At 39.3% G+C, this 23,525-nt stretch overlaps 1 protein-coding gene across 13 annotated transcripts in view; it reads left to right on the plus strand.

The window, feature by feature from the left end:
- Positions 1–21,954, plus strand: part of MARK3 (microtubule affinity regulating kinase 3) — a 61,223-nt gene extending 39,269 nt beyond the window's left edge. For 2 of the 13 annotated variants that reach the window (XM_041476282.1, XM_041476283.1), the window contains 7 exons: positions 382–599; positions 5,748–5,851; positions 10,429–10,593; positions 11,326–11,583; positions 13,938–13,964; positions 18,603–18,647; positions 21,001–21,954. In XM_041476282.1, the coding sequence (XP_041332216.1) occupies positions 382–599; positions 5,748–5,851; positions 10,429–10,593; positions 11,326–11,583; positions 13,938–13,964; positions 18,603–18,647; positions 21,001–21,346 (1,163 nt within the window). In that variant the 3' untranslated portion in view covers positions 21,347–21,954. Of the gene's footprint in view, positions 1–381; positions 600–5,747; positions 5,852–10,428; positions 10,594–11,325; positions 11,584–13,937; positions 13,965–18,602; positions 18,683–21,000 lie in introns of all 13 variants that reach the window. The other 11 variants (XM_041476292.1, XM_041476294.1, XM_041476288.1 and 8 more) reach the window with 10 other exon arrangements.
- The last annotated feature ends 1,571 nt before the right edge of the window (positions 21,955–23,525 follow it).

Here is a 23,525-nt window from a genome sequence, read left to right on the forward strand (position 1 = left end):
AAATTGGCTTGAACAGCACATGGCAGCACTGTGCTAATGAGGGATGCTCTGGTTTGAATGAGTCAGTTACTTGTTAAGTGTCTTTAAGATGTCTCTAAAGTGTTTTTCTAGCAAGCCAAATGAGAAACCTTAATTAAATTCTTGGAACTTTCATGGAAATCAAGTTGTACCTTCACCTTACAAGGTTTTTGTTTTTCACAATATTCTGCTGTTGCCTGAAATACATCTATTTCAATAATTTAATCTTTTTGCAACTCTGGTTCCCAGTGTTAACTGTGTTAGTTCTCAAGCGTGAATACGTTTCCATTGTGATAAAAAATAGTCACTGAACTTCCGAGAAGAAAAAAACACTTTTCCTGTTTCTTTCGTTTGCTTTTTAAGCTGGACCATCCATCCCCTCGGTAGTGGCATATCCTAAAAGAAGCCAGACTAGTACTACAGACAGTGACCTCAAAGAGGAAGGAATTCAGTCAAGAAAATCCAGCAGTAGTGCTGTTGCAGGAAGAGGAATTGCACCAGCTAGCCCAATGCTTGGAAATGCCAGCAACCCCAATAAGGCTGATATTCCTGAACGTAAGAAAAGTTCAGCTGTCCCTAGTGTAAGTAGAAATGTTTATTTATCAAAACCTTTAGTTTTTTTGAGGCATAAAGAAGTGTTAAATGTGTGACTTATCGGTGGTGCTGATTTTACTTTTCATTTATCAAGAGTAAATGTAGGTATTTTTTCCCTTGCAATGTCAGTTCTTTTAAGTTACCTCTTAATAGTCTTGAAGTAGTCAGTATTCATAATTAGCATTAGTAGCTCTTGGTAAACAGACATGATTTGGGTATTTTAAAAAAGTAAAATGAAAAAAAGATAGTTATGTTACTCCTGATATCACCAACCACTCCTCTGTGGCTTTTGTACAGAAGAATTAAATCTCTATTTTTGTTATCCTGTTTTATAGTTTCATGTGTATAAGGGGCCACCTAATCTTTGTCCTCAAACATTACTATTTTAAGTCATAGTTATGTTGTTAAGATTATCAAAGAAATGTAGGTCTAAAAACCCTTCAAAGATGTATTTCAGCCTGTATTCAAAAGCAGTGTGCCTGACTTTTGTCCTTGTGGGCTTCCCCCACCTGCCTGTAAACCACAACAACAACAAAAAAAAACATACAAAGGAGCAAAAGTAGTGAATGTTCATGGTTTAGCAACAGGCAGTGTGCCAAAAGAAAGAAAATCCTTTGTTCATTTTGGCTTTAACTTTTGTTCTCTGTGGTTTCTCCCTCAAAGGCAAAGTTGGAAATCTGTTTTCACATAATTCTTCAGTCATGTGACATTTAATTTCTAAAACTTCGGGATTTTGTATTGAAAAACTTCCTTCTTTTCAGAAGAAAAGAATTCTCAGTCCTTTGTTCAACTTACAACAGAAATTTTTTTTTTTAACTCATCCCACAAAGCTGTCATAGGTCTTTGGTCATAATAATTAGCACCATTACTTACAGCAAATGAGAACATAATTTCCTGAGCTGCAGGACAGTCTGAAGCAAAATAAGTGAAATGAAACTTATTTTACTTTATTGGCCCTGTATTGTCAGTTGGCTCGGTGGCTGGTAGTGACTTGTCTCAAGGATATCAGCCCAAGAGTTTCCTTGGAGAACACATCTTCTACTGTAGCAGCTGTTATTCATAAATGTGAACAAGAATTCAGGATTTTGGGGGACCCTTTTTTGTTTTTGTGGTCCTCCACAGTTTCCCTTTGTTCTTGATCAGTGCAGAAACCATTCAGATTTGGTTTTCTCTTAGAAGACAGTTCTTAGCTATTGCATCCCAAAATGGTAGGATAATCAAATCAGTTTTTTTCCTCCTTTGGACTTCACTTGGTATTGTATGGTGCCTTGTTCAAAAGATTTGTGTCACAGTTACAACATACTTTACATTCAATATCTTTTCATCTGCTATTCTGTGCCACTCCCAGATATTGGGGATCTATTCCACTAGGCTTATTTCAAATTTCTTACTACTGTACCTGACATAAAATTTCAGCTTGTGACCATATGATGCTTCCCTGACTCAGTGTGCAACTGGTCCAGCAGATCTTTTACTAGCATGATACCAGGTGGTGAACAGGAAACCAGACTTATGTTGTCACTCAATAATTAGTGTTTAAAATTGTCTCTTTACTCATTTCCTGCAACTGAGAAAGGAATTCTGTTTCTGACAGTGTTGGCATGCATCTAGAAGAAAAAAAAAATATAAGAGTTACCATATTGTCCTGAGGTTGAAAAAAGTTTGAGGTGAAGAGGGTTTCTGTTTTACTGAACACTTAAGTCCTGAAATCTGTAATATGATGAAAAAGCACTGAAGAGATGTAAAAATATCCTGTAAAAACAACTAATATTTTCACAGAACAGCAAAAGCAGTAGAACCAGTCCTTGCTGGAGACCCTTAGTCAGTTGTGTGCTACTGTTATTGAGTACCCAAGCATAAAAGCCTGCACTTAAGGATAAGAGTTGTGCTTGGAGAGCAGATAGCTGAGTCTGGGACTGGAGTGAGGGGCTCCAAGCTGTACTTCTGAAGTTGACAGAGTGTTTAAACTCTTGTAAACAAAATTGTTCTGCAAGGTGAACAAGTACACCTCAAAAATCTTCAAGCTATTTGGGCAAATACCAAATTGATAATGAAAACCTGCTACAGACATTGGATAGTTAGCAAAAACTGATATATCTGTGTCTTAATAATTCCTTGTTTGTTTCTTAGAGCTTTGGATTTTTTTCCTCAGTGTTATAATACAGCTGTCCCAGAACCCTTAGAATAGCTTTGAGAAAACTGGAAGAGGAGGACAGGTGGTACATTTGAAAAGTCATCCAGGACCAAATACCATACTAGTGCTCTTAATTAAATAGATTGGCTCACTGTTGTAAGTCAGAAGCTTTTTATGGAAGTTTTTCATCAGTCCTTCCCCTGGTGTCTCTTAATGGGAAATAGCCTGCCTGAGCAGTGCACTCAAGGCTCTCTCTAGGAAAAGAGGAGGACTCTGTGCCACAAATTCATCCTTTGTGCAGTGACTGGACCTTGTGCATGTGCTCACAAGTCTCAACATGTGCTGTGCTGTGTCAGCTCCTCCTGCAAAGAAGGCAGACAATGCCATGAAGATGAACTTAGGCAGCTAACCCTGACCCTGGGAGCTGTCATTCCATCAGGGAATGGGGTGCTGCTCACACCAGTTTCCAGTGCTGTGCACCTGTGCTATTTAGTCATGTCCAGAGATTAACAGTCTGTAGATTGGCTGAACAAAAAGTCACAGCTGAAGAGCTTCCTTGATGAATCGTGAAAGGTCATACACTAGAAAGTGTAAAGACCCCAATACCAAGACTATTCTTGCCAAAACTGAAATTTGAAACCTTGAAGTGCTTAAATCTCTTCCTCTGACCTCTGAAATCTGAGTCAAACAGGAAAAAATGTATGCTGATGCTTCCATCTTTGCATTTCAGAATGAGCTGGGCGAGTGTATACTTGCAGTACTCTCATTTCAGATATGAATACCAAAACTTGTCTACTCTCAAACCTGAAAATGAATAGTCTTAAAAGTCTGGTCCAGCACAGAGATTGCAGTCTTGTCTTTCCAGATGTGCAACATGACAATACATTGTAATGTTATGTGGTGTTTTCTCAAGGGAAACCAACATTTCTTGTTCAAAGGGAGCAGGTGGAAAGAAGGAAGCCACTGATTATTGTGCTTATTTCCTACCAGAAGACCAGTGTTGGATATTTTAGGTTCTTCATCCTCTTATTATGTTCAGAACACTGAACAAAATGACCTGCAAATACTAATAAGCAATATTTCACTGTACCATTGGTTTGTGAGGTCTCCAGGAAGTGTCCTGCACAGTGTGACCTCCCAAGAGCAGATAAACAAAACCTCACCTTAGGTGCACAGCTTTCATTGCTGGCATGCTTAGTAAAGAGAGAGGAGTTTATAAAGTGAGAAATGTCAAAGTGGAAGAATTGGTGGTGGGTTTTTTTAAAATAAATAAGTGTATATGAAGACAAAGAATGTATAAGGAATAAAGTGCAAGGAAAGAGCCAGGAAGGCTTCTGCTGATGCTTGGCACATGCTTATCCCTAATGAAGAATACCTGAGAACCCTTTAGACAGCTGCATGCATTTAACATGTTAATTAATTGTTCTGCCAGTCTAAAATACCCTTTGTCTTTGTATTTTTTAACACCAGGATGTTGTGCACTTCACTGTTGCATTTTAATTTGTACATTTGTGTAAAAAGATGTGTAACAAACAGGTCAGCAGTCTCTTAGACAAGATGGCTTCAAGGTTAAATAGCTCAGGGAATGTGTTGCTTGAGACTCTCTAGACAGCAGATATTTTGCCTTAAGGCACTTTTGGTATTTATTGAGAATACTCCACTTTAACAGTTTTATTTCAGGTTCGGAAACAAAAAAGGTTTGGCTACTCTGCTTTTGTGCTTGAACTAGTTTTTCCTTTCTTTTTTTTTAATCCTTCTTGCCATGATTCTCTCCTGTGACCGTTTATGCGAAACCTTTTCTTAATGCTATTTTTAAAATCCACTGAGTTTCCCTTGTCCGTCATAGCATAAATTCTTCAAAGAGCTCCAAAAGGTTGGTTGAGCATGAAGTCCCCTGCCTGATTCTTAGTGGCCCTCCTTACTCAACATGTGCTTATCCAGGTGCTGACCAGTCATTCCCTTAAGCTGACTCCTCCAAGACTTTCCCCAGCAGTGATGTTTGAAGTTTATAGCCTTTTTTGCTTCCTGCTTTGCCCCGTGATCCTTTTCTTTAAAGAAAACTTTTAAAGGTTTTTTTCTACTTTTTCAACCATTTGCAGTTTCCTGTGTTTTGTTCTTGGGGTGGGGAGAAAAAAATACAAAGGCTTGCCAGCTTTAACTTCCTCTACGACCTGGGGGTGCATGTTTGTCTGGACCACCCTGCTTTTCCTACAGTAATTGTATCTAACTTTTTATAATTCTGTTATCTGTGAATTACCTATAGCTTCTCAGTCGTTCCTGGAAAATTGACCGCCAACTTGGGCATATCTCCACCCTCTTTCTCTGTAAAGACAGAGGCAAAGTAATTCTATTTCTTTTCTCCCCTCTCAAGTAAGGTCTGTAGTTTAAGTTCCCCTGGTTCTCTTGTCCTCAGTGTATTATGCTTGTATTGAAATGTGTATTTTAAAAAATGTCTTACTAAAATTCTCTGCAATTTGTCTCTTATTCTTCCCTGTTTTTAAAACTTGTCTAGTGTTTCATAGTATCTTAATATTAAAAAGTCCATGTTTACCCTCCCACTGAATTTTACCACATTTGTTTGTTAAGTCTTTGCTTTTCCTATCTTGTTTAAGGGTATGATTTTAACTTAAAGGAAAATTCTCCAAGCTACAAGTGGTAAAGTATTTCAAAAATAGGCTATAAAGACACAGACTATGCAGATGTAGAAGAATGCTGTATATACTCGGAATTTGTAATTCAGAACATTTGTAATTAAAAACTTTAAGGAATATTAATTTTGAACCATCAATATGAAATACATGAACAACTTGTTAGAATTAATTTTTCCGATTGCAATATTCCTTACAAATACTAGATGGAGTTTGTATATTAAGTTATTTAATTATTGTAAGTTTTAGAGCTGCATAGAACTAGCATTAAGTAAAAAGCCTTCAATTATATGCAGACTAACCTCAGAAAAGCCTTCTGTGGGGAATAACAAACCTATGTTTTTTAATTGTAGAATAATACTACCCCTGGAGCAATGACACGGCGCAACACATATGTTTGTAGTGAGAGAACCACTGCTGATAGGCACTCAGTGATACAAAATGGCAAGGAGAACAGGTATATGAAATGTCTTCCTATGGTGTATGTCGCTTGTCTTCACCTTTCCAAAAAAATTCTAATGCCTCATTTAAAAATAAGTGATATTCTAATGTAATTCGTAATGAAAGGTGAGTACAGACAGATCCTTGGTTATGGAGCACCTGTAAGTATGCTGGGGCTTGGGTTTTTTTCCTGTATTTAATTTTATAATCTTTATACTTAGAATGTAAAAGGAAGTTTCTAATTTCTGGTTTAAATACATGAAATATTTGTAGCAGCCTTCATTTTAAATTTGTTGTGAACTCCTGTGGCCAAACAGCACATGCTTGCAGAAGAGCCTTGTTCAGTGTCAGACTACAATCTTCAGCCATTCTCTTTTTATATTTCACTCTAAACTCTGCTTCACTGGGATTATTTGAAATACCATTTTTGCTGCAAAGTCTCAGGGAGAAGGTAATTTTATCTAAGCAAAGATGAAATGGTGATTCACCATTGTCTTGGACTAACAGTGTTCCTTGCTGATACTGTGGCAGTCTTAATTGTTTCCCATGATTTACAGAACTCAGCGGCTTCCCTCCTTAGGGTATCTCCATATTCTGAGTGAAAACAATCAGAGAAATAACAAATTTCTTTTTAATTTACTGAATGAAAGCCTGAGTAGAGCATGCAGTGGAACTGGAGCTAACCACTGTATGTGTTGGCACCGTGGTCACATCTACTGCCATCCTGCGAAGACTGAGAAGAGCTGTCAGAAATAATATTATAGTGAACATGGATATCAGGTATAGAGTAGCACTTGGGAGGAACACCACCAAATTTCCTGGCTGGCTGAGGTATTTTAATTTCCAGCCCTTCTTGTCAGAATTTTACTGCTGTCAAAAGATGGTAACAATTAAGTAATTAACGCTTGCCAGGAGAGCACTCAGATAGCTGGTACTTAAAAGAATGTGTACCCCTCTACTATGCTTCCAAATTTTCTCCAGCCCTTCCTAATATTATGATATTTTTTTAAAGGGTGGGAAGAAAATAACTATTTTCTAACTTGTGTTTTTGCACAAATTTTTTTCCCTCCTTTTGGCAGCTGATGAGGAGTTGTGATGTTGACTGGACAGCCTGTCTATTCCCTGTTTGATTCCTGGAGCCTAGGGATAAAGAACATGATTTTGAACCTGTCTCTTCCTCCTAGCTCTCTGCAAATGGGAGGAGTCAGGTATAAGTTTGGAGGCTGCCAGAAGTGTAGTTGGCCAGCTGGGCCTGCAGTCACCTGTCTGTGAAGTACAGCACAGCTCTTTGGTGCTGTCCCTTGTGTGTCTGTCTCAGCCTCCACTGGTTACTCCTTGTTCATGTTACCAAGTTGTTTAGGGTAAAGCTCACCATCCTTTCTCTGATTTGATATGTTAATAGCTTTTTTCTTTCCAAACACTCTTTGAGAAAATGAATATTTCTGTCCATAATAGTTTTGATAATTTTTTATTACTTGATTACTTGGTTTAGTACCATTTCTGTCCATCCTGAAACTAATATCTTGCCTACAGTTTCTTTATTGCATTTTTGAAAGCTACTAGATATTGTTTACTAGGAATGCTTGAGATTTAGATGTTCCCTTAATTTGGGAGTAAGTTCATATCATAAAGAGCTATCTTATGAAGTAATTTTATTTCCCCAGCTTTTACTTTCTCAGGAAACTAATGTTTCATATATAGTCCTTAAAGTTAAGATTGAGTAGCACTTGACAACTATATTAGTTGTGGTTTACATTCATAATTGGTTATCCTTGTGTAATTTACCTTTTATTGTCAATATGATATTTAACCATCATTAGCTTTTTCTGTAAACTAGCCTTATTTGGGTCATTTGAAATGTTTGAGAATTTATATTTGCACAGGTAAAAAATGTCTTTATAGCTTTTATCATGCATTTTTTGATTATTACATTCATTACTTTTTATAGAGGGTTAAAAACAGACAAGGTAATGAGAATGCATTGCTAATTTATTACAGTTGGAGCCCTTTCATTGTCTGAAATACTTCAGTACTAAACTGCATGTTCATTCTTGCACAGTTTTAGAATTACTGTGATTTGGCACAGAATTCAGAATTTACATCTGAATGTATTTTGTTGCTGTAACAGGATATAGCATTGACTGGTCACATAAAGTGCAGGGGCCTTTAATGCAGGAGAAATCAACAGGGTGACTGATGGCACTGGCTCTTCAGAATTAATCTTTGATGTTACTGTACTCTCAGCTTGGCAGAAAGTAACTCTAGAAACTTTTTTCTTTTTTCTTCTCTAAAGCAAGATCTGAAGTTGAACCTGGCCTTTGTACATATCCAAGGTTTAGTTAAAAATTACTTCTATGCTTTTGAAGTGTCTGTTGGTGGCAAGTGTTACAGGCTAGAGTAATTGCTGTAATTGGTTTATTACAGATTAGATTTTAGATTTTCCATAGCTACTCAGATACTGACTGTGACTCAGGGAAAACTTGGGAGACTTACCATAAAAGGCAAGATGCACACATTTAAAATCTCTAATTTTTTTCTGTAGAAAAAGTGTCAAAACATTGCTTATTCTGCTTTTATCTTGCACATTGAATTCTGAGAAGGCACTATTTCTGAAAGTATGAAAACTTTAAAGAACCAATAGTCAGTCGATCTGATGCTGGAGAAAGTAGTCTTGAAGACCCATGCCAGGCTGGTAGAAGCAAAGAGTTCTGAGTCTCCCATCTCTGCTTTAACACATTGTGTGGCTGACACAGGCCTTCTGCTGGAGACAACTCTGTTGGCTTTCCTCCAAAGCCTGAGCATTAATTAACGCACTTGGGAACTCATGAAACACTCTTCATAATGATAGGCAATTGCTTTAAATCATTTGTAACACAAATGATTTACAACAGCTTCAGATTTTTAATAAGCCTTGGCACTAATTGGTGATTGTTAGTTCACTGTTCCTGTGTTCCCAGGCTAGCAATCCAAAGATGCTGATTTCTAGCAAAGCATCAGAGGAGGAGAAGGTGCTTTATGGATACCTTTAGATGTCACATCTTTGGAGGCAGGTGACTAAAAACTTGGGTCTTGTGTTGCAAAACTAGATTCTTTATCTCTTGCAGTAAATATAGAGGAAATGAGCTGGAATAGCTTGAGAGACTAGTGACCAATTGCGTGACTTCAGGGTATTAGTTTTGAGATTAATGTTCATTTTCTGAAAATTCCTTATAACCCTGGGACATTGTAAATGCTGGGCCTGTACTGAAGGCTTCATTGTAAGTAGTGCTTGTAGTTGTCATCCTGATGGATTCAACATTGTTGAGATGCATGCATGACTGAGATGAAGTTTTCAGATCCTGAAAAGTTAAAAACAAACCAAAACCAAGTATGTTTTGCTAAGCATTTTAGCTATCAGTTCAGATGTCTGAGCTGTGTGGTGTTTTGCACTGGTGCTTTGGGAGCCAAGCCTGAGAAGTGGGGGAGCTGACACTTGTAGCTGCACTAGCATTTTTCTATTCAGAGTCTGATGTACCAGAATTCGGTAACAGGGCTTGAGATTTTGTGTGTAACCAAGAAGTAATTTGGAAGTGAACATGCAGTGTCATGAAACTGTCACTGAGAATTATTGATTTCTTAACCTTAAGCAAAATTTCAAAATTATAGCTGTCTTACTTTTAAAGCAAACTTCAGATGAATGAGGTGGTGGTGTAGTCTGAAAGGCCCAAAACATCTTGTGCCTACTCACTTTTCTCCTATCCTTATCATTACTAGATAATGTGAAGGCTGCAAAGAGTATTTTGGCCTAAATAAATAAATAAATTTAATGCTCCTGTTTGAACATACCATGCAGCTGGCAGCTTACTGGCCATTCTGCTAAGACAGTGCTCTATACTTTCCTTCAAAGCCTGAATGGTGATTTGGAGAATTTATTGTTCATGGTCAAAGCAATACAAGATGCTCTTCAACAGTCATTCTTCTTTCTTCAGAGATCAGCAAGCATGTTCAGTGCCTACTACACATACTGGTTCATTATTAGCAGCCTTTTTCTTTTGACCTCTCTGGAGCTATTAAAGATCATGATATTTTTGGTTTTGATTGTACCTGTGAAGTCTCTCAGTTATCTGATGTAGATTTGACAGCATGCCCAGCTTTCACTAATTTCTTTTAACATGGATACGTTCTGAAAAGAAAGGATTTTGCTGTAGTAATGGAGCTATCATGAGTCTTTTGGAAAGTGCATTTGGTGGGGGTTTTAATGCATTGTTTACTGTTAAGAGCAATACAAGTTACATCAGTGCTTTATCGTAGAGCTTTGGCATAGAATTCTGAGTTTTTCAGGTTCTGTACATCAAGGAGAGTATCACTGCTAACTAATGCTAATGGTAAGAGCATGGGCACTTAGAGATGTCCAGTGCCATGTAAGGATGCTTTTTAAGGGGAGTGTAGGGCAGTTACTGCTGTTACACAGAAGAGGAGGGCTGTGAGAGTTCGTGTTCTTTGATAAACCAGTTAATAGAAGGAAAAGTTTGCTCTTTTTTTCTATGCAGTAGTTTGTTGTTGGTCCATCATGCTCTTCTTTCTGCCTCTGCCTGAACCCAAACCCCCTCGCAGCCTGACAGAAATGTTCGCTTACGCAGCTAGCCCTGCTTCAGTTTGTACCACATCCTTCTCCAGTGTTCGGCTGCGACATCAGAAGTCGATGTCCATGTCAGCCTCTGTGCACACGAAGATGATGTTGCCTCCAATAGACAATGGCGCAGATAACTTCAGGCCTATGTAAGAACCAGAAATCGTTGTGACACTAACTTATACCCACTGCTTCTTAACTTTGTGCTGTGGAATTTTAGTCCTAGATTGTTCTAGTATATTTTGCCCACAAGATGTGTGTTTCCTCATTTTTTTAGTCTCGTTTACATTTGTCTTGTGGTGTGTCAGGCTGTCTGTGACATAATCCTGCAATAGTGAACCTTAATTTTTTCCTATTGTTAGGAGTATTGGACATTCCCTATTGTCAAAGTTTGTGGGAGACTTTAACTATGTATCCCGAAGGACTTCACTGCTTGGAGCGGTTTGTTTGTAGAGAATTTTGTGTAGGATACTTTCAAATTAGCAAGACTTTCAAAGATGTATGTACAGAATGTGTCGGGAGAGACATTAAAGTTACCTATTCTCTTTCCTGGGAGGAAACTTTACTGGTCTGTTCTTTTATCAGTCTTCTCAACAAAACATTGTAGGCCTGGCTTATCTGGTCTTTTCCAGGATACTCCTTGTTGCACTTTTCTGCCTATGTAGGTTTCTGTTTCGGCAGCCTCTTAATCCTAACTTCTTACGAGTTTTGATTCCATACAGTGCTGTAATAATGTTGGTATTTCCAACCTTGGCCTATATAAAAGTGTCTGCTTACGCTTTACTGTAGAACGTAGTGTTTTGTGTTTCCTGCTGAGCCGCAGTGCCCGTGCGAAGGCGTTCTAGCATTGGTTTTTTTTTTTGTTCTGTTTTCTGCCCTAGCACCATTCCCGATCAGAGAACTCCCGTTGCTTCAACCCACAGCATTAGCAGTGCGACCACCCCTGACCGTATTCGTTTCCCCAGAGGAACGGCCAGCCGGAGCACGTTCCACGGGCAGCTGCGCGAGCGCCGCACCGCCACCTACAACGGCCCGCCCGCCTCGCCCAGCCTGTCCCACGAGGCCGCGCCGCTCTCGCAGACCCGCGCCCGCGGCTCCACCAACCTCTTCAGCAAACTGACTTCCAAACTAACCAGAAGGTAAGCCTCTTAAAACGCTAGTGCAACCCGTCTGTCTTTTTTGTCCTTTTTTGTAGTAGAAATACCTCGTTGCTTAGGTGATTTTTGTCCATGTTCACTGATTAATGGCTGAAGTTCTGCAAGTTAAAATGCAGTTGCTTATGATTTCTTCTTAGGTCTGTTTTGGTTACAGAAGCCAATTGTTTTTGGGAGTTGAGTCAAATGGGATTAAATGTGAGACAGTTTGGTCTGTGCTGTGTCTTCTGTGCTCTTCAGCCTCATGTCTGAGGTACAATTGCTGCAGAGATGAAACATTTCAGCTCAGCTGAGAAGCTGCTCAGTGGCTGCATAGTCCATCAGTAGATGGCATAAACTAGGAGCCCAGTCTAGATGTTTGATGTAGCATTAGCAGCTCAGGTTGTGTTTCCCAGTCACTTAGTCCATCAGTGTTTCCATCATAACCTTGCTGGCAACACAGAAAAAGAAATACCACAGGTGAAAGTGTAGGGGCAGGAGATAAAAGCTTCTGTTGGCAGTAGTGCTGTCACAGGCCATCTTAAGATAATGGCAGTATTAGTGTTTCAGTCTAGGCAGGAGTCTGATCAAGCCTTAAAAAATTTATTCCTACTTTGGCCTTTAGTTGGTGTGCAGATTCTGTGTTAGGTGTGAAGGTGTGGTGGTCCAGCTAAAGCCAAGCTTCAGCAGGTCTTGCTCCTGCACTGACAATTTTTATTCTAACTGAGCTTCTGGTTTCAAATCCATGTATTATTTAGATTAGTTACTACAAACCTTAAAATTAACAATTGTGGTTTTTTTCTTCTCTATTTAAAACCTGTCAGTTCCCATAGCACATACTTCAGACCATTGATATCCACAACTTGCATTTGCAGAATTGAGGGCTTGTTTGTCTTTGCTTTAAGATAATCATCAAGCTTTTGTACACTCCTTATCAGGTGAAGTTTTTTGGACAAGATCATTCTGATCTTGGCCTGCTAGCTTTTGTTTTAAGCTTATACCACGTCAGCAGCAAGCCATTTCCTTCCTGTCTACTTTATAACTATGGATACCTCCCTCTCAGTATCACCATTGCAGTCTCCCATTCCTACAAAATAAAGCTAAGCCACACTCCAGTTTTTCACAAATGGCTGATTTCAGTTTAGAGAGTGAATTTCTTTTAAAATGTAGAAGTTGCTTCTTTGCAAAACAAGAACATGAGAGTCTAGCCTGTGATAAATGTTTTAATTTGCTCAGTTTTCTGCCAGGTAACACTTCCCTGGGAAACTCTGTGCTATAGGAAATTTGGTTGGGTTTTTCCCCTTCTTTTTATGTTGAGAGAGAGAGAAGTTTAATTTGAATATTTTTTAAGTGTTAAGCCATCTGCTTTATGTCAAGTTTAGTCTTAATCAGCCACATCCTTTTGGCACATCTTTCTTTCTGTACTTTTGTTTGTAATATCCTTACTTAATTTTCCATTTGGCGTTCCAAATGTGAACACTCAAACTGTGAACATGCAAACTTTTCACTCAGTTGTTTAGGCAGCATTCAAACTTCTATCATTGCTTCAGGGTTTCAACTTTTGCAGTGCAGTGTGGTTTTCTTGAAGAAGTCTTTCCCCACGACTTTTGACAGTAGTTTAAATTCCATCTGGACTTGATTAAATAACATGCAGTTGTAACACAATGGCACAGTTACAGATGATTCGTTTGCTCTTGGAGGATCTCTTGCAGCTGGGGCTCTGTTATACTCAGTGCTGTACAAACTACTGAGGAGGTGGATAGTGCCACTGAAGGACATGGCTATGTTTCTTCCTGTTAAATAAATTTTTTTAAACCTTATTACTCATTAATTTATTGTAGCATTCTCTATGGGGAATCAGAATTCTTTGGGTTATGAACTACTTATGTTCTGGTGTAGCCAATTGTTACAGCTTCTGCCACTAAAATAGCTAAATATTTAAGGCAGTTTTTAGCACAACGTGGCTGACCTAATGTTATGAAGAAAGGAAGAAACCTAACTCTGAAGATACTCAGGATATAATTATGGTAGTGTTTGCTTTCCATGGTAAAAATATGAAGAAAATCCAAACATATTTTTACCTAACCTTGCAGATTTTGAGTTCTAAAGTGTTTTGACACCAGTACATATTTTAATTCATAAGAAATACTGGTTACATATTTCCCAGAAAAAGTTGAAAGAGTGCCAGAAGTTTGACTCTTCAGCCCCTAAATCATCTGCCTAATCTGAGAATGTATTGAAGTGTAATTTAATTGTGCATTTAAAATGAGATATTTTTGCATGTTTCGCTCTAAATGACTTTTTCAGTTTATTTTGTACAAATTTTTTGTTAATTATTATTTTGGCTTAATTTCTTTTAGAAACATGTCATTCAGGTTTATCAAAAGGTAGGATTTATTTATATTTAAAAAAAAGTGGCTCCTGCAATTAACAAAAGATTTGGCTTTTCTAGCCTTGGTTTTCTGAAAACTAAACTTCCTGCTGAGAACTAAATACTTTCTTTCTTCAGAGGAAAGCATAGAATAAATCCATTAACTCATGATGATACCTAAGAATCTGTGGCACCATCTGTGTTGTATAACAAGATGCTAAGCATGCCTTGTGAATTCTTCTTTCTTTGATAGAGTTGGTAGTGCCAAAGTAATTCTGTTCTCTGTACTAATACACTTAGCATGCTTATGTTTGAAGAATGAGGTGTTTGATAACAATGATGAAAGTATAAACAAAACATAAGGTTGCAAGCAAATAAAGGTAAGTGTTGCTAAATTTATGTTATCTCTGTTTTATGATATTGAAGAGAAAAAAAGGATTGAAGCATTGCCTGCAGCTGAGCACAGCTGTGAGTTGAACAGTTTTGTGTGGAAGATGGAATGAAGATTCAATAGCTGTATATTTATTTTAAAATGGGGTGCATTTGTTGAAGTGAGTTGCAGCTGAAATGCAAATAGAGCTCTTCAGTTCTAAACAAAAAGTACAACATTTATGCAAATTTATCAACAAAAGGGAAAAGCTCAGATGTCTGATTCACGTTTCAGGCCAAAGGATTGAATTTAGTTTTGCAATATGGAAACGAATCAAGCTGCTATATTTCTCATTAATCCATTATGATACATGAAAATTGCTTATACAGTTTTGATGTGCAGATAAATTTTCCAGTAGAGTTTTGTAATGGCCTGTTCAGTTGTACCACATCTTTGAACTTTTGAAAGGGTGGTACTTCCAGTTTCCTACTGCTGATCAAAGCCGGGGAGATGGGACCAGAAACCAGGCATCTGTTTTAACCTTCAGAATGCAGGGCTCTGCTTGTGACTGTAATTTGGAGTTAGACCATTTCAAGGAAATGCTTAGATTAGGGAGTCCTGACATATGTAAATTGCTGCCTGAATGTGGATTTATTATGTACAGTGCAAGGCTAAAAGTACCCTACCTGATGAACTGAGTAAATTCCATGCCATGGTGATAATAATCAGTGCTCTTCCAAACATGTCCATGTTTGGAACTGGTGTTGGTTGGCTTGGCTGGCATTGTCACAGCTGACTTGAGAAAATGCAACAACTTAGTTAAGGAAAGAAACCATGCAACTCAGCACAGAGCTGGAACTGAGCAGTGACAGTGGCTTTAACCCAGTGTGCATCATCAGCTGTGGGGTGCAGGCCACTTCTACAACAAAGGACTGTGACCTGTGCAAACCCCCACAGCTGAATGCATTTAGTTTGTTCAGAAGAAAGATGGGAAATGCTAATATGGGTACAGTTTTAAACTAGAAGGTTACTGTTTAAATTTGAGACTTCGGGTAAATTTTAAGTAATTTTTTAAAAATTGCCTTTGACTTGAGGCCAGGAGTCTCAGACCATGGTGGAAATATCTGCTACAGCTTCCATGAATGTGTCTTTTTGAATAAAAAATTTGTTAAGTGTTACACGACCTGCACAGGAGCAGTGTGCTTTTTAAATTCTGTTTTGAGAATGTATGGTGTCCCTCCATACCTGATCTGTATGTAGGTACAAAAATTGAAAATGCTGGGGCTTTTGGCAGTTTCTCCTGGCTATATTTGCTATGAATCCTCCCTGAGCTCACTGTCCTTGTAGTTCTGAAAGAACTACAGTAACCCAGTAGCACGTATACATGGTGCCACAAGATCAGTTCTAGGGAGCTGAGTGAAAGTAGATGATCAGTCACTCCTTGTTAAACTGCTGAGTTTTAATATTGTGCTCAGTACACAGAGGTATCAAATATATATATATGTGTGTGTGTATATATATATATAAATCTTGTACTATGCACTGTCTTTGCCAATCTGCATATTGTGGAAGTCTTAACTTTTTTTTTTTCTCTGACAGCAAAAATGACTCAATGTTCTGGATTTTATTGCAGCATCATTTCTCCATTTCCATAAATTGATCTTATTTTATCATCTTTCACTTTTTGTTGATTTTCAGTATCTTTTTAGACAATTTTCTTTGTATTTACTTGGATATTTAAAACAGCATACAAAGATGTAAAGAACAGGAAACACAGCATAATCTGGGACAGATGTGTGGAAACAATCAGATTTGTGAAAGCCCTTCATAAACCATGAGGTAGATAATGTATAGGCATGGCATGACAAATGAGAACAGAATTTGTCTATGCATCTGTTCCATTCTCAAGACCAAGAAGCATCTTGGTCCATAAAATCAGTTTGTGTAAAACAAAAGCAAAAGCAGAAAATTTAGAGCATAAACTAGCACAGAAGTGAAGATTGTATTAGCAATTGAGGAGGCCTCAGGGCTGCATCTGACTCACAAACCCCAACCAGAGCAATCCTGGCAGTACAGAAAGTGCCTATCCCAGGGCAGCAGTGCTGGGCTGTAGAGCTGGACCATAACCATGTCTGTCATGAAGGAAGGAGCACCTTGAGAGACTGGCACAGCTCTCCTAAGCTTGGCATGATGGCTCACATTTGAGGTTCTGTGTCACTTTATGCAGCTCCTCCTGCTCACTGAATGGAACACTGATGTATGGAAAAACTGAGCAAAGTGAGGGTTTTCTGAGAGGTTTCCATGAGAATGTTTATTCTTTCAAAGTGGCAGGTATATTCTAAATAATGACCTTTCTTAGATTTAGAGTACAGTGGTTTCCAAACTGAAGACTTTGGCTTAATTTCAAACTGAAAAGTGTGTCAGAACATCACTAGAGATTTTTCCTTACAGACTTTTCTGGACAGATTCCAGCAACAGTAAGGCTGTTCATTGTTGGGGAAACTGGTTGTGCTCCCATTTTCTGCAACCTTTGGCAAGCTTCAAAACAAAACACCAAAAACCCAACAAAAAAAAAATTTACAACAAAAATCTGTAAATGTTTGCAGCTCTTAAAGCTGACATCTTCCACTTCCTAGGGACACAGAAGGCTCTCTGAAGTTTAAGTACTCTTAATTCTTCAGTTGAGGAGAGTTTTCTAACTTGTTGGTTGCTTTAGTAAAATAATTATCTAAAAGGGGAGAATCTGTTCAGATGGTACATGTGGTGGTTCCACCTACCCCTTTTTTGGTCCTGTAGAGCTCTCATACAGGATGACTTCATGCTCTTGGTATATACAGTCATGAAAAATCTTTTTCCACCTTCTCTTATATCCACCATAGATTAGCAGCACGAGATCTCATGAAAATAAGTTCAATAACTGCCCTCTTTGCACTGGGACTTCCAATTGTCTTCTTCTCATTTTTTCTGTATCTTTTTTACTTACAGCTGTTCATTTGCCAGTGAGATTGTCCCTGTTGTACCAGGAGCTGTGTGGTACCTCAGAGAGCAGGGTCCTGCTTGGGTGCTGCCATGACCAGCAGCTCTCAGCTGAGCAATTTTGCACCCTGTAAAGTGCAGTTGCTTTGCAGTAGCCCCTGAGTTGAATTTGGGCTGGTTCTGTGGCACATGCAGCCAGTGCTGCCACCCTGCCCCTCACAGCTCCTGCTCCCCTGTGACACAGACTGCCAGAGTCACCTTGCTGATCCCTCACCAGAGCTCTCAAAGGAAGGAAAGGAGGAAATCACACCTTGTAACTCCCCACACACCCTGATATAAATATCACTCTGCATCAGAAAATAAGGGTACTGTCTTACATTCCTGTCCCTGGACACCTGCCACCCAGCCTCAGTGTTTGTGTTACTCAGGGAAGCCATGCACTGCCTTAGTCTGGGTGAAGGCAGGTACAGGCAGCATCCCCCTGAGCAGACTTAGTGCTGATATGTTCAACCATCCTCCTTCAACAATGGGAAGGTAGAGAAAGATAATTTCCCTTTAATTCTTCTTGACTCTGGGCTTTCAATAGATGGTAGTGACCAGCAGTGTAGCCTTAAGCACTGCAGGAAGACAGAAAGCTTAAGCTTGTTCTTGGGTGGGGAAGATGCATCAGTGTGGAATTACTAGGCTAGAGTTACCACAGCTTGAGAAATCTTGGATTTGGCTCTTCAAGCTCTGTTAAAATGTATGTGCATCTTCTTCTTTTGCATTAAGGTGCTTTGGTATTCTTTGAACACACAGATCTTATGAGCATGCAAATACACAAGGTGATGAGACTTGTCTGTAAATAATTATGGGGATTTTTTCAAATATATACTTTATTCCAGATAAAAACCTTTAAATAACATTAGCCTAAAAATACTTGGGAGTTATTTCTCTTTTAAGAGGTACTTAGTAAATAATACAGTCACTTCAATATGCTTTGTAACTTTAGTTTCACATTTTCTGCTTTTATAACTTCAGATTTATTCCATGAGTTCTACAGATTTAATGCATAAACATATACTGTTAAAGTTAGTTATGGTCAGTTTAAAAACTGTAGTTTATAGACTTCCATTTGGTTTGACAATATGTTACTTTCTGAGTTTGTCCTAACCTACCAAGTTCTTTACATCTTTGTTGTTTTGTATTTTAACACACCTGTGGAATGATTGCAGTATCTTTTAGCAACTACTCAGATATTATATATTGTAGTGTAAGATTTGTCTTCTCTTTCCCACTTCCTTTTGCTTCTGCATTCTTTTCATTGAGGCTCCCGACTGAATATGAGAGGAACGGGAGATTTGAGGGCTCAAGGTGAGGGTAAAATTTTTGTTTAAAACGTTACTTAGGTGAGTTTGAACCTTTCTTCCCTTGATTATGTGGCATAGTGGCTTCAGGCAGCAGCTTTTTTTTTTTTTATGTAAGTCATTGGAACTAAACAAGAAGCATTTCTGTCTGCAAAACAGCTATTAAAGCACTGACTGACTTGATTCTAAACTTTCATCTTTCCTGTTGCCTTTTTCCTTGTGTGGTTTTTCTTTTTTTTTTTGCATTTTAGTCATTGTAATTTGCTGTTGTTGTGTAGATGTGTAGATGAGTGGTCTCTAGTGAGGCTGCAAATGTGTGGAATAACCACTGGAAGGTGATAAGATATTTCTCATCTCCAAAATCACAGGCAGTTAAATATCTTTCGTGTTATACTCTTCTTGCAAAATCAGCATATCAAAAAAATATTAGAAATTATCAGACTGCTGGGTTTGCCAACTGTTTTCAAGTGGGAAAAGCCTCCAAAAATAAAATGAGCATTGGATAAGAGTTGGGGTTTTCCCTGGCCCTTCACAGCCTTATTAAATTAAAACCTTAAAACAGAATACTCTTTAATTTGTGTGATGAATTTTGTAACATCTGGCATATCACATTGCATAGTCTTATGACTCTCACAGTCACAAGAAATCTTTAAATAGAAGAATTATGAAATAGGTTATATTTGAGAAATATATTTCTTTAGTTGCGGCCTTGCTATCACTTTTTATTTAACTTTTTCATATTTGCCTGCTTAATGGTAGTAGAAATAAAATGTGGTGTAACCATTGCTATCTGTTTCAAAGAGCAGCTTGGCTTAATGTGGAGGCTCAACATGAGACCTAAACTGCACGGTTGGGGGAGAGTTAGGTTACCTAATAATTAAGTATAACAGTCAATATATTTAATTACATTTGAAGAGGTGGCTGGCAGTGTACAAATAGTCACAAAGCAAATCTGTATTTTGTCCCTGGAGGTCCAAATGTAGTTCCTTATTCTTTAGCAGCATGACTACTGATTTTAGTTTAAGTAGGAGAATGATTGCAAACTAGAAATTTCTGGAACATTTCACAGAATCACAGAATAATTGGAAGAGACCTCTAAGATCATCGAGTCCAACCTATGTCCTAACACCTCAACTCAGAATCTAGACTACAGCACCAAGTGCCATGTCCAGCCTTTTTTTAACCACATCCAGAGATGGTGATTCTACCATCTCTCTGGGAAGAGCATTCCAGTACTTTATTATTCTTTTGGTGAAAAGTTTTTTCCTAATATCCACCCTATACCTTCCCTGACGTAGGTAGCTTTCTTTCATTTGTCCTGTTTAACTTCACTTACCCATACCAAAAGAAAAGCTTTTTTATTAAAAAAAAAAAGTTACAGATTTGGGTAACACACCCTCAGTATTTTGTGTTTCATCTCTTAAAAGTGTGACAATAATGGTACCCTCTCACCATCTTTACAAACTGTGTTGAGGAGGTGTCTGATAGTGACTTCCAGCTCTCTTTATGCACATCCCCCTCAGAGGCACTTAACTGCAGAGCTTGTAGCTGCAGAAGATTTCATCACTCTGCCTCAGTCAGTGGTTGGTATTTAATGAGTTACTGACCAACTCAGGAGGAAGCATCTCCTCTCTGAGGCAGCCCCCAGGGCGTGCAGCATGGTGTGTCCCTAGGCATCATCCCAAACACTCCCCAGCGGGAAGGCCAGAGTGTAACTGAGCCAACCCAGCTCTGGGGGCTCCGCTTGACCCTGGGCAGCAGGTGGGTGACTCTGGTCCTGCTGTCCTTCCTTCTGCTTGCAGCCAGCTGCTGTGGGGCTCCAGGAGCTCCCAGGGCTCTGTCTCCTGGCTGCTGCCCTGGAGGAGATGCAGAGGAACTCCCAGCACCTTTGTGCACAGGCTCACCCCATTCTGTGTAAGTGGGCACCTCCCAGGGCCTGGGCTGAGCACCTCCTGCCACAGGGAGCTGTTATTTCAGTGTTCCAGAAACTTCTAGCACAGAGCTGGTGTTTCAGCTGCCCCCATTGGCCCGAGAGTAGAGTTTTGAGCAGAACCTACCTTAAAATCAAGTTGTAGGTGCTGCACGTAGTTCTGCCTCCAGAATGTCATTGCCCCCGTGCTCCTGAATCCAGTGAGTGCCAGTTGTGTCCCACCTCGTGCCATTCCTTCGTTCCAGCCCCAGCAGCTACAGCTTTCCCCCGACTGTGTGTGTGTACAGCAGCTGGGGGAGCGGGGCTTGGCCACAGCTGGAGCCTCCAGGGCTGCTCTAATCCGGGTGGTGTGTGTTCAGTGGTGGCTTCGCTAAGGTGGCCCCTGGGGAGGGCGGCTGGCCCTGCTCACTCCGGAATTCCTGTCTTTCAGCCGCAATGTAGCTGTGGATCAGAAGGACGAGAACAAGGAAGCCAAGCCTCGGTCGCTGCGTTTTACCTGGAGCATGAAAACCACCAGCTCCATGGATCCCAATGACATGATGAGGGAAATCCGGAAGGTCCTGGATGCCAATAATTGTGACTATGAACAGAGGGAGCGTTTCTTGCTTTTCTGTGTCCATGGAGATGGGCACGCGGAAAACCTTGTACAGTGGGAGATGGAGGTGTGTAAACTGCCAAGACTGTCCCTGAACGGAGTTCGCTTTAAGCGGATATCGGGAACATCCATAGCTTTCAAAAACATTGCTTCCAAAATTGCCAATGAGTTAAAGCTGTAACAAGAAAAAATAGTTAAGTTGTAAATTAGTTAGCAATTTAAAGTGTTTTTGAGAATTCCGATGGAAATGTATAGAATAACATTTAGGCAATAACTTCTGCATCCTTCTGAATAGTGATATTAAAAAAAAGCTGCTGAGCTGGGAGGGAGAGTTGGACTTTTTTATAAGTGCACTACAGCATTAAAGTTGCCTACTATGTAAAATATTACCCCTTCTGCTTTATTTCCATTGCTCCTAAGTCTTTGACAACAAATTGAAACACAGAATATATTCATTTAAATATGCCTCCTGTTTGTGTGGATGTGTGAATGTACAGTATGTGTGTATAATATATAAAGTATTATATGTAAACAATTCATTTACAACATCGAGCTGTACCAGTACCTCTTTTTGGGCTAATTTTGGTGCTAAAAATTGAAATGGCCAAGGAGGAAACACTTGAGTTAATATTTAAAATGACTGAAGCATTAACCAGTAAACGCAGGTTTACAGTTCACTGCTGTGTTACGAAAAAAGTGTGTGAAGGGTTTGGATTTATGGTTGTTAACATTATTAGTCCTGTTTTCTAAGTAGATCTCATGAGATAATTAAAAATTCACTTCTACTGAGTAAGTCTTGCATTATATTTTGCCCACCTATTTATTATTTAAGTCTGAATCAAATTTTAATAATGTAGTTAATTTGTGCATTAATATTTGGGTAAACGCTTCCATTCTTCTGCTTCTGCTAAACAACTAAAACTGTACCTTTGTCCTTTTGGCTTATGAGTATTGATTGCAGCTAAGAACATTTCCCTGTTGTTCCTCTAGGGAATGAGGCAGTGTAAAAGGAGGTGCTAATTGCTGAGTAGTGGTTTCCTTTCAGAGCGAGTTTGCCACGTTAGACTAGGTCAGGCTGATACAAAGCACAAAGGGACTCCCAAATCGTGGCCGTTCTCTGCCAGGTCCGAGGCCTTGCTGCACACTGGGCGCTGCTGTCCCTCACCTTCCGGGCACCTCAGCATTGAAACCCAAAAGTGGGAATCAGATTGGCTCCTGATCTCCTCTGTCCAAGGTCCAGCTTGCTAAACTACAGCCATAGGCAGGAGCAGTCGAGGTTTTCCTTGCAGCTCTCCTCCAGCGTGCTTCCCCTTGGCTCCGGCTGTGCTGCTGTGGATGGCTCTGTGCCAGCTCTGTGTCTGGCCGTGCTGCCCAGGGAGCCCCTGTCCCCTGTCCCTGTCCCCGTGCAGTGTGGCACCTGCCCCGATGAGCTCTGATGGCCAGCTAGCTTTCGGTAGGACATGAAGCTGCTCTGGGTAGCCTCCACTTTTTAACCATCACAGCGGTGGAACAGATTTGATTTTGTAAACTAGCGTGAGGAGATTTCTTCACACGTTGTTTCCTACCGACACTCAGTTTATTTCATCGAGGACTTGTAGATAATACCCTGCATTATCTACTTGACTTTTTGTATTAATGTTTTGTGGTTATATTTCAGTGAAGCACTTACGCATGTACTTAACATGTGCTTTAAACTGGAGCCTAAATTTGCATTTTAAATTTGCAGTGAGCTAATAGTTACTCATAGTACACAGTTCAGATTTGACCCGAGGTGAAAATGCAAAGTCCTTAATATTTTGCAAGTTAGCTCTTGTGATCCGTAGTCTGTGAAGGCAGCAGACTTCCCCTCTCTTTCCCCCCTAAGCATTGATATTGATTATGCTAGTTTAAAGGGTAATCATAGTTGTTAAATGTAGTAAATATTCCTGAATTTGCATTTTATTCTCTGTATATTCTGTATCATGCCATGGCTTGAGAACTCCAGGTGCTACCGGAGTTCAGTTGGCTTTCAGTGCTCTGCCCATGCCTGTGCTGCTCAGTATGGGTTTTTTCCATGAAAACTCCATTTTGTAATAGCAATAAGACATTTCAGGGCAGTCGTTGTACTTTCTCAGGTGAATGGTCACCTATCCTTTCACTCCTTACATTTTAAGCACTCCTCCAAATGTACTTTTTTCACCTGGCAGTGCACTTTGTTGTCTGAACTGAAAAAGTGTTCTGATAAATTATGTAAATCTGTATTCGATGGAAGTTCCAAAAGGTTTCATATTAAATGTTTTCTGAAATACTCTCTTCCTACTTCACCTGTTAAGTATGTAAGTGTTTCTAAAAAGTGCACCAGTATCATACTTTGGATATTT

The sequence above is a fragment of the Pyrgilauda ruficollis genome, unplaced genomic scaffold, assembly GCF_017590135.1.
Source record: "Pyrgilauda ruficollis isolate IOZ18807 unplaced genomic scaffold, ASM1759013v1 scaffold38, whole genome shotgun sequence".
Taxonomy (NCBI): domain Eukaryota; kingdom Metazoa; phylum Chordata; class Aves; order Passeriformes; family Passeridae; genus Pyrgilauda; species Pyrgilauda ruficollis.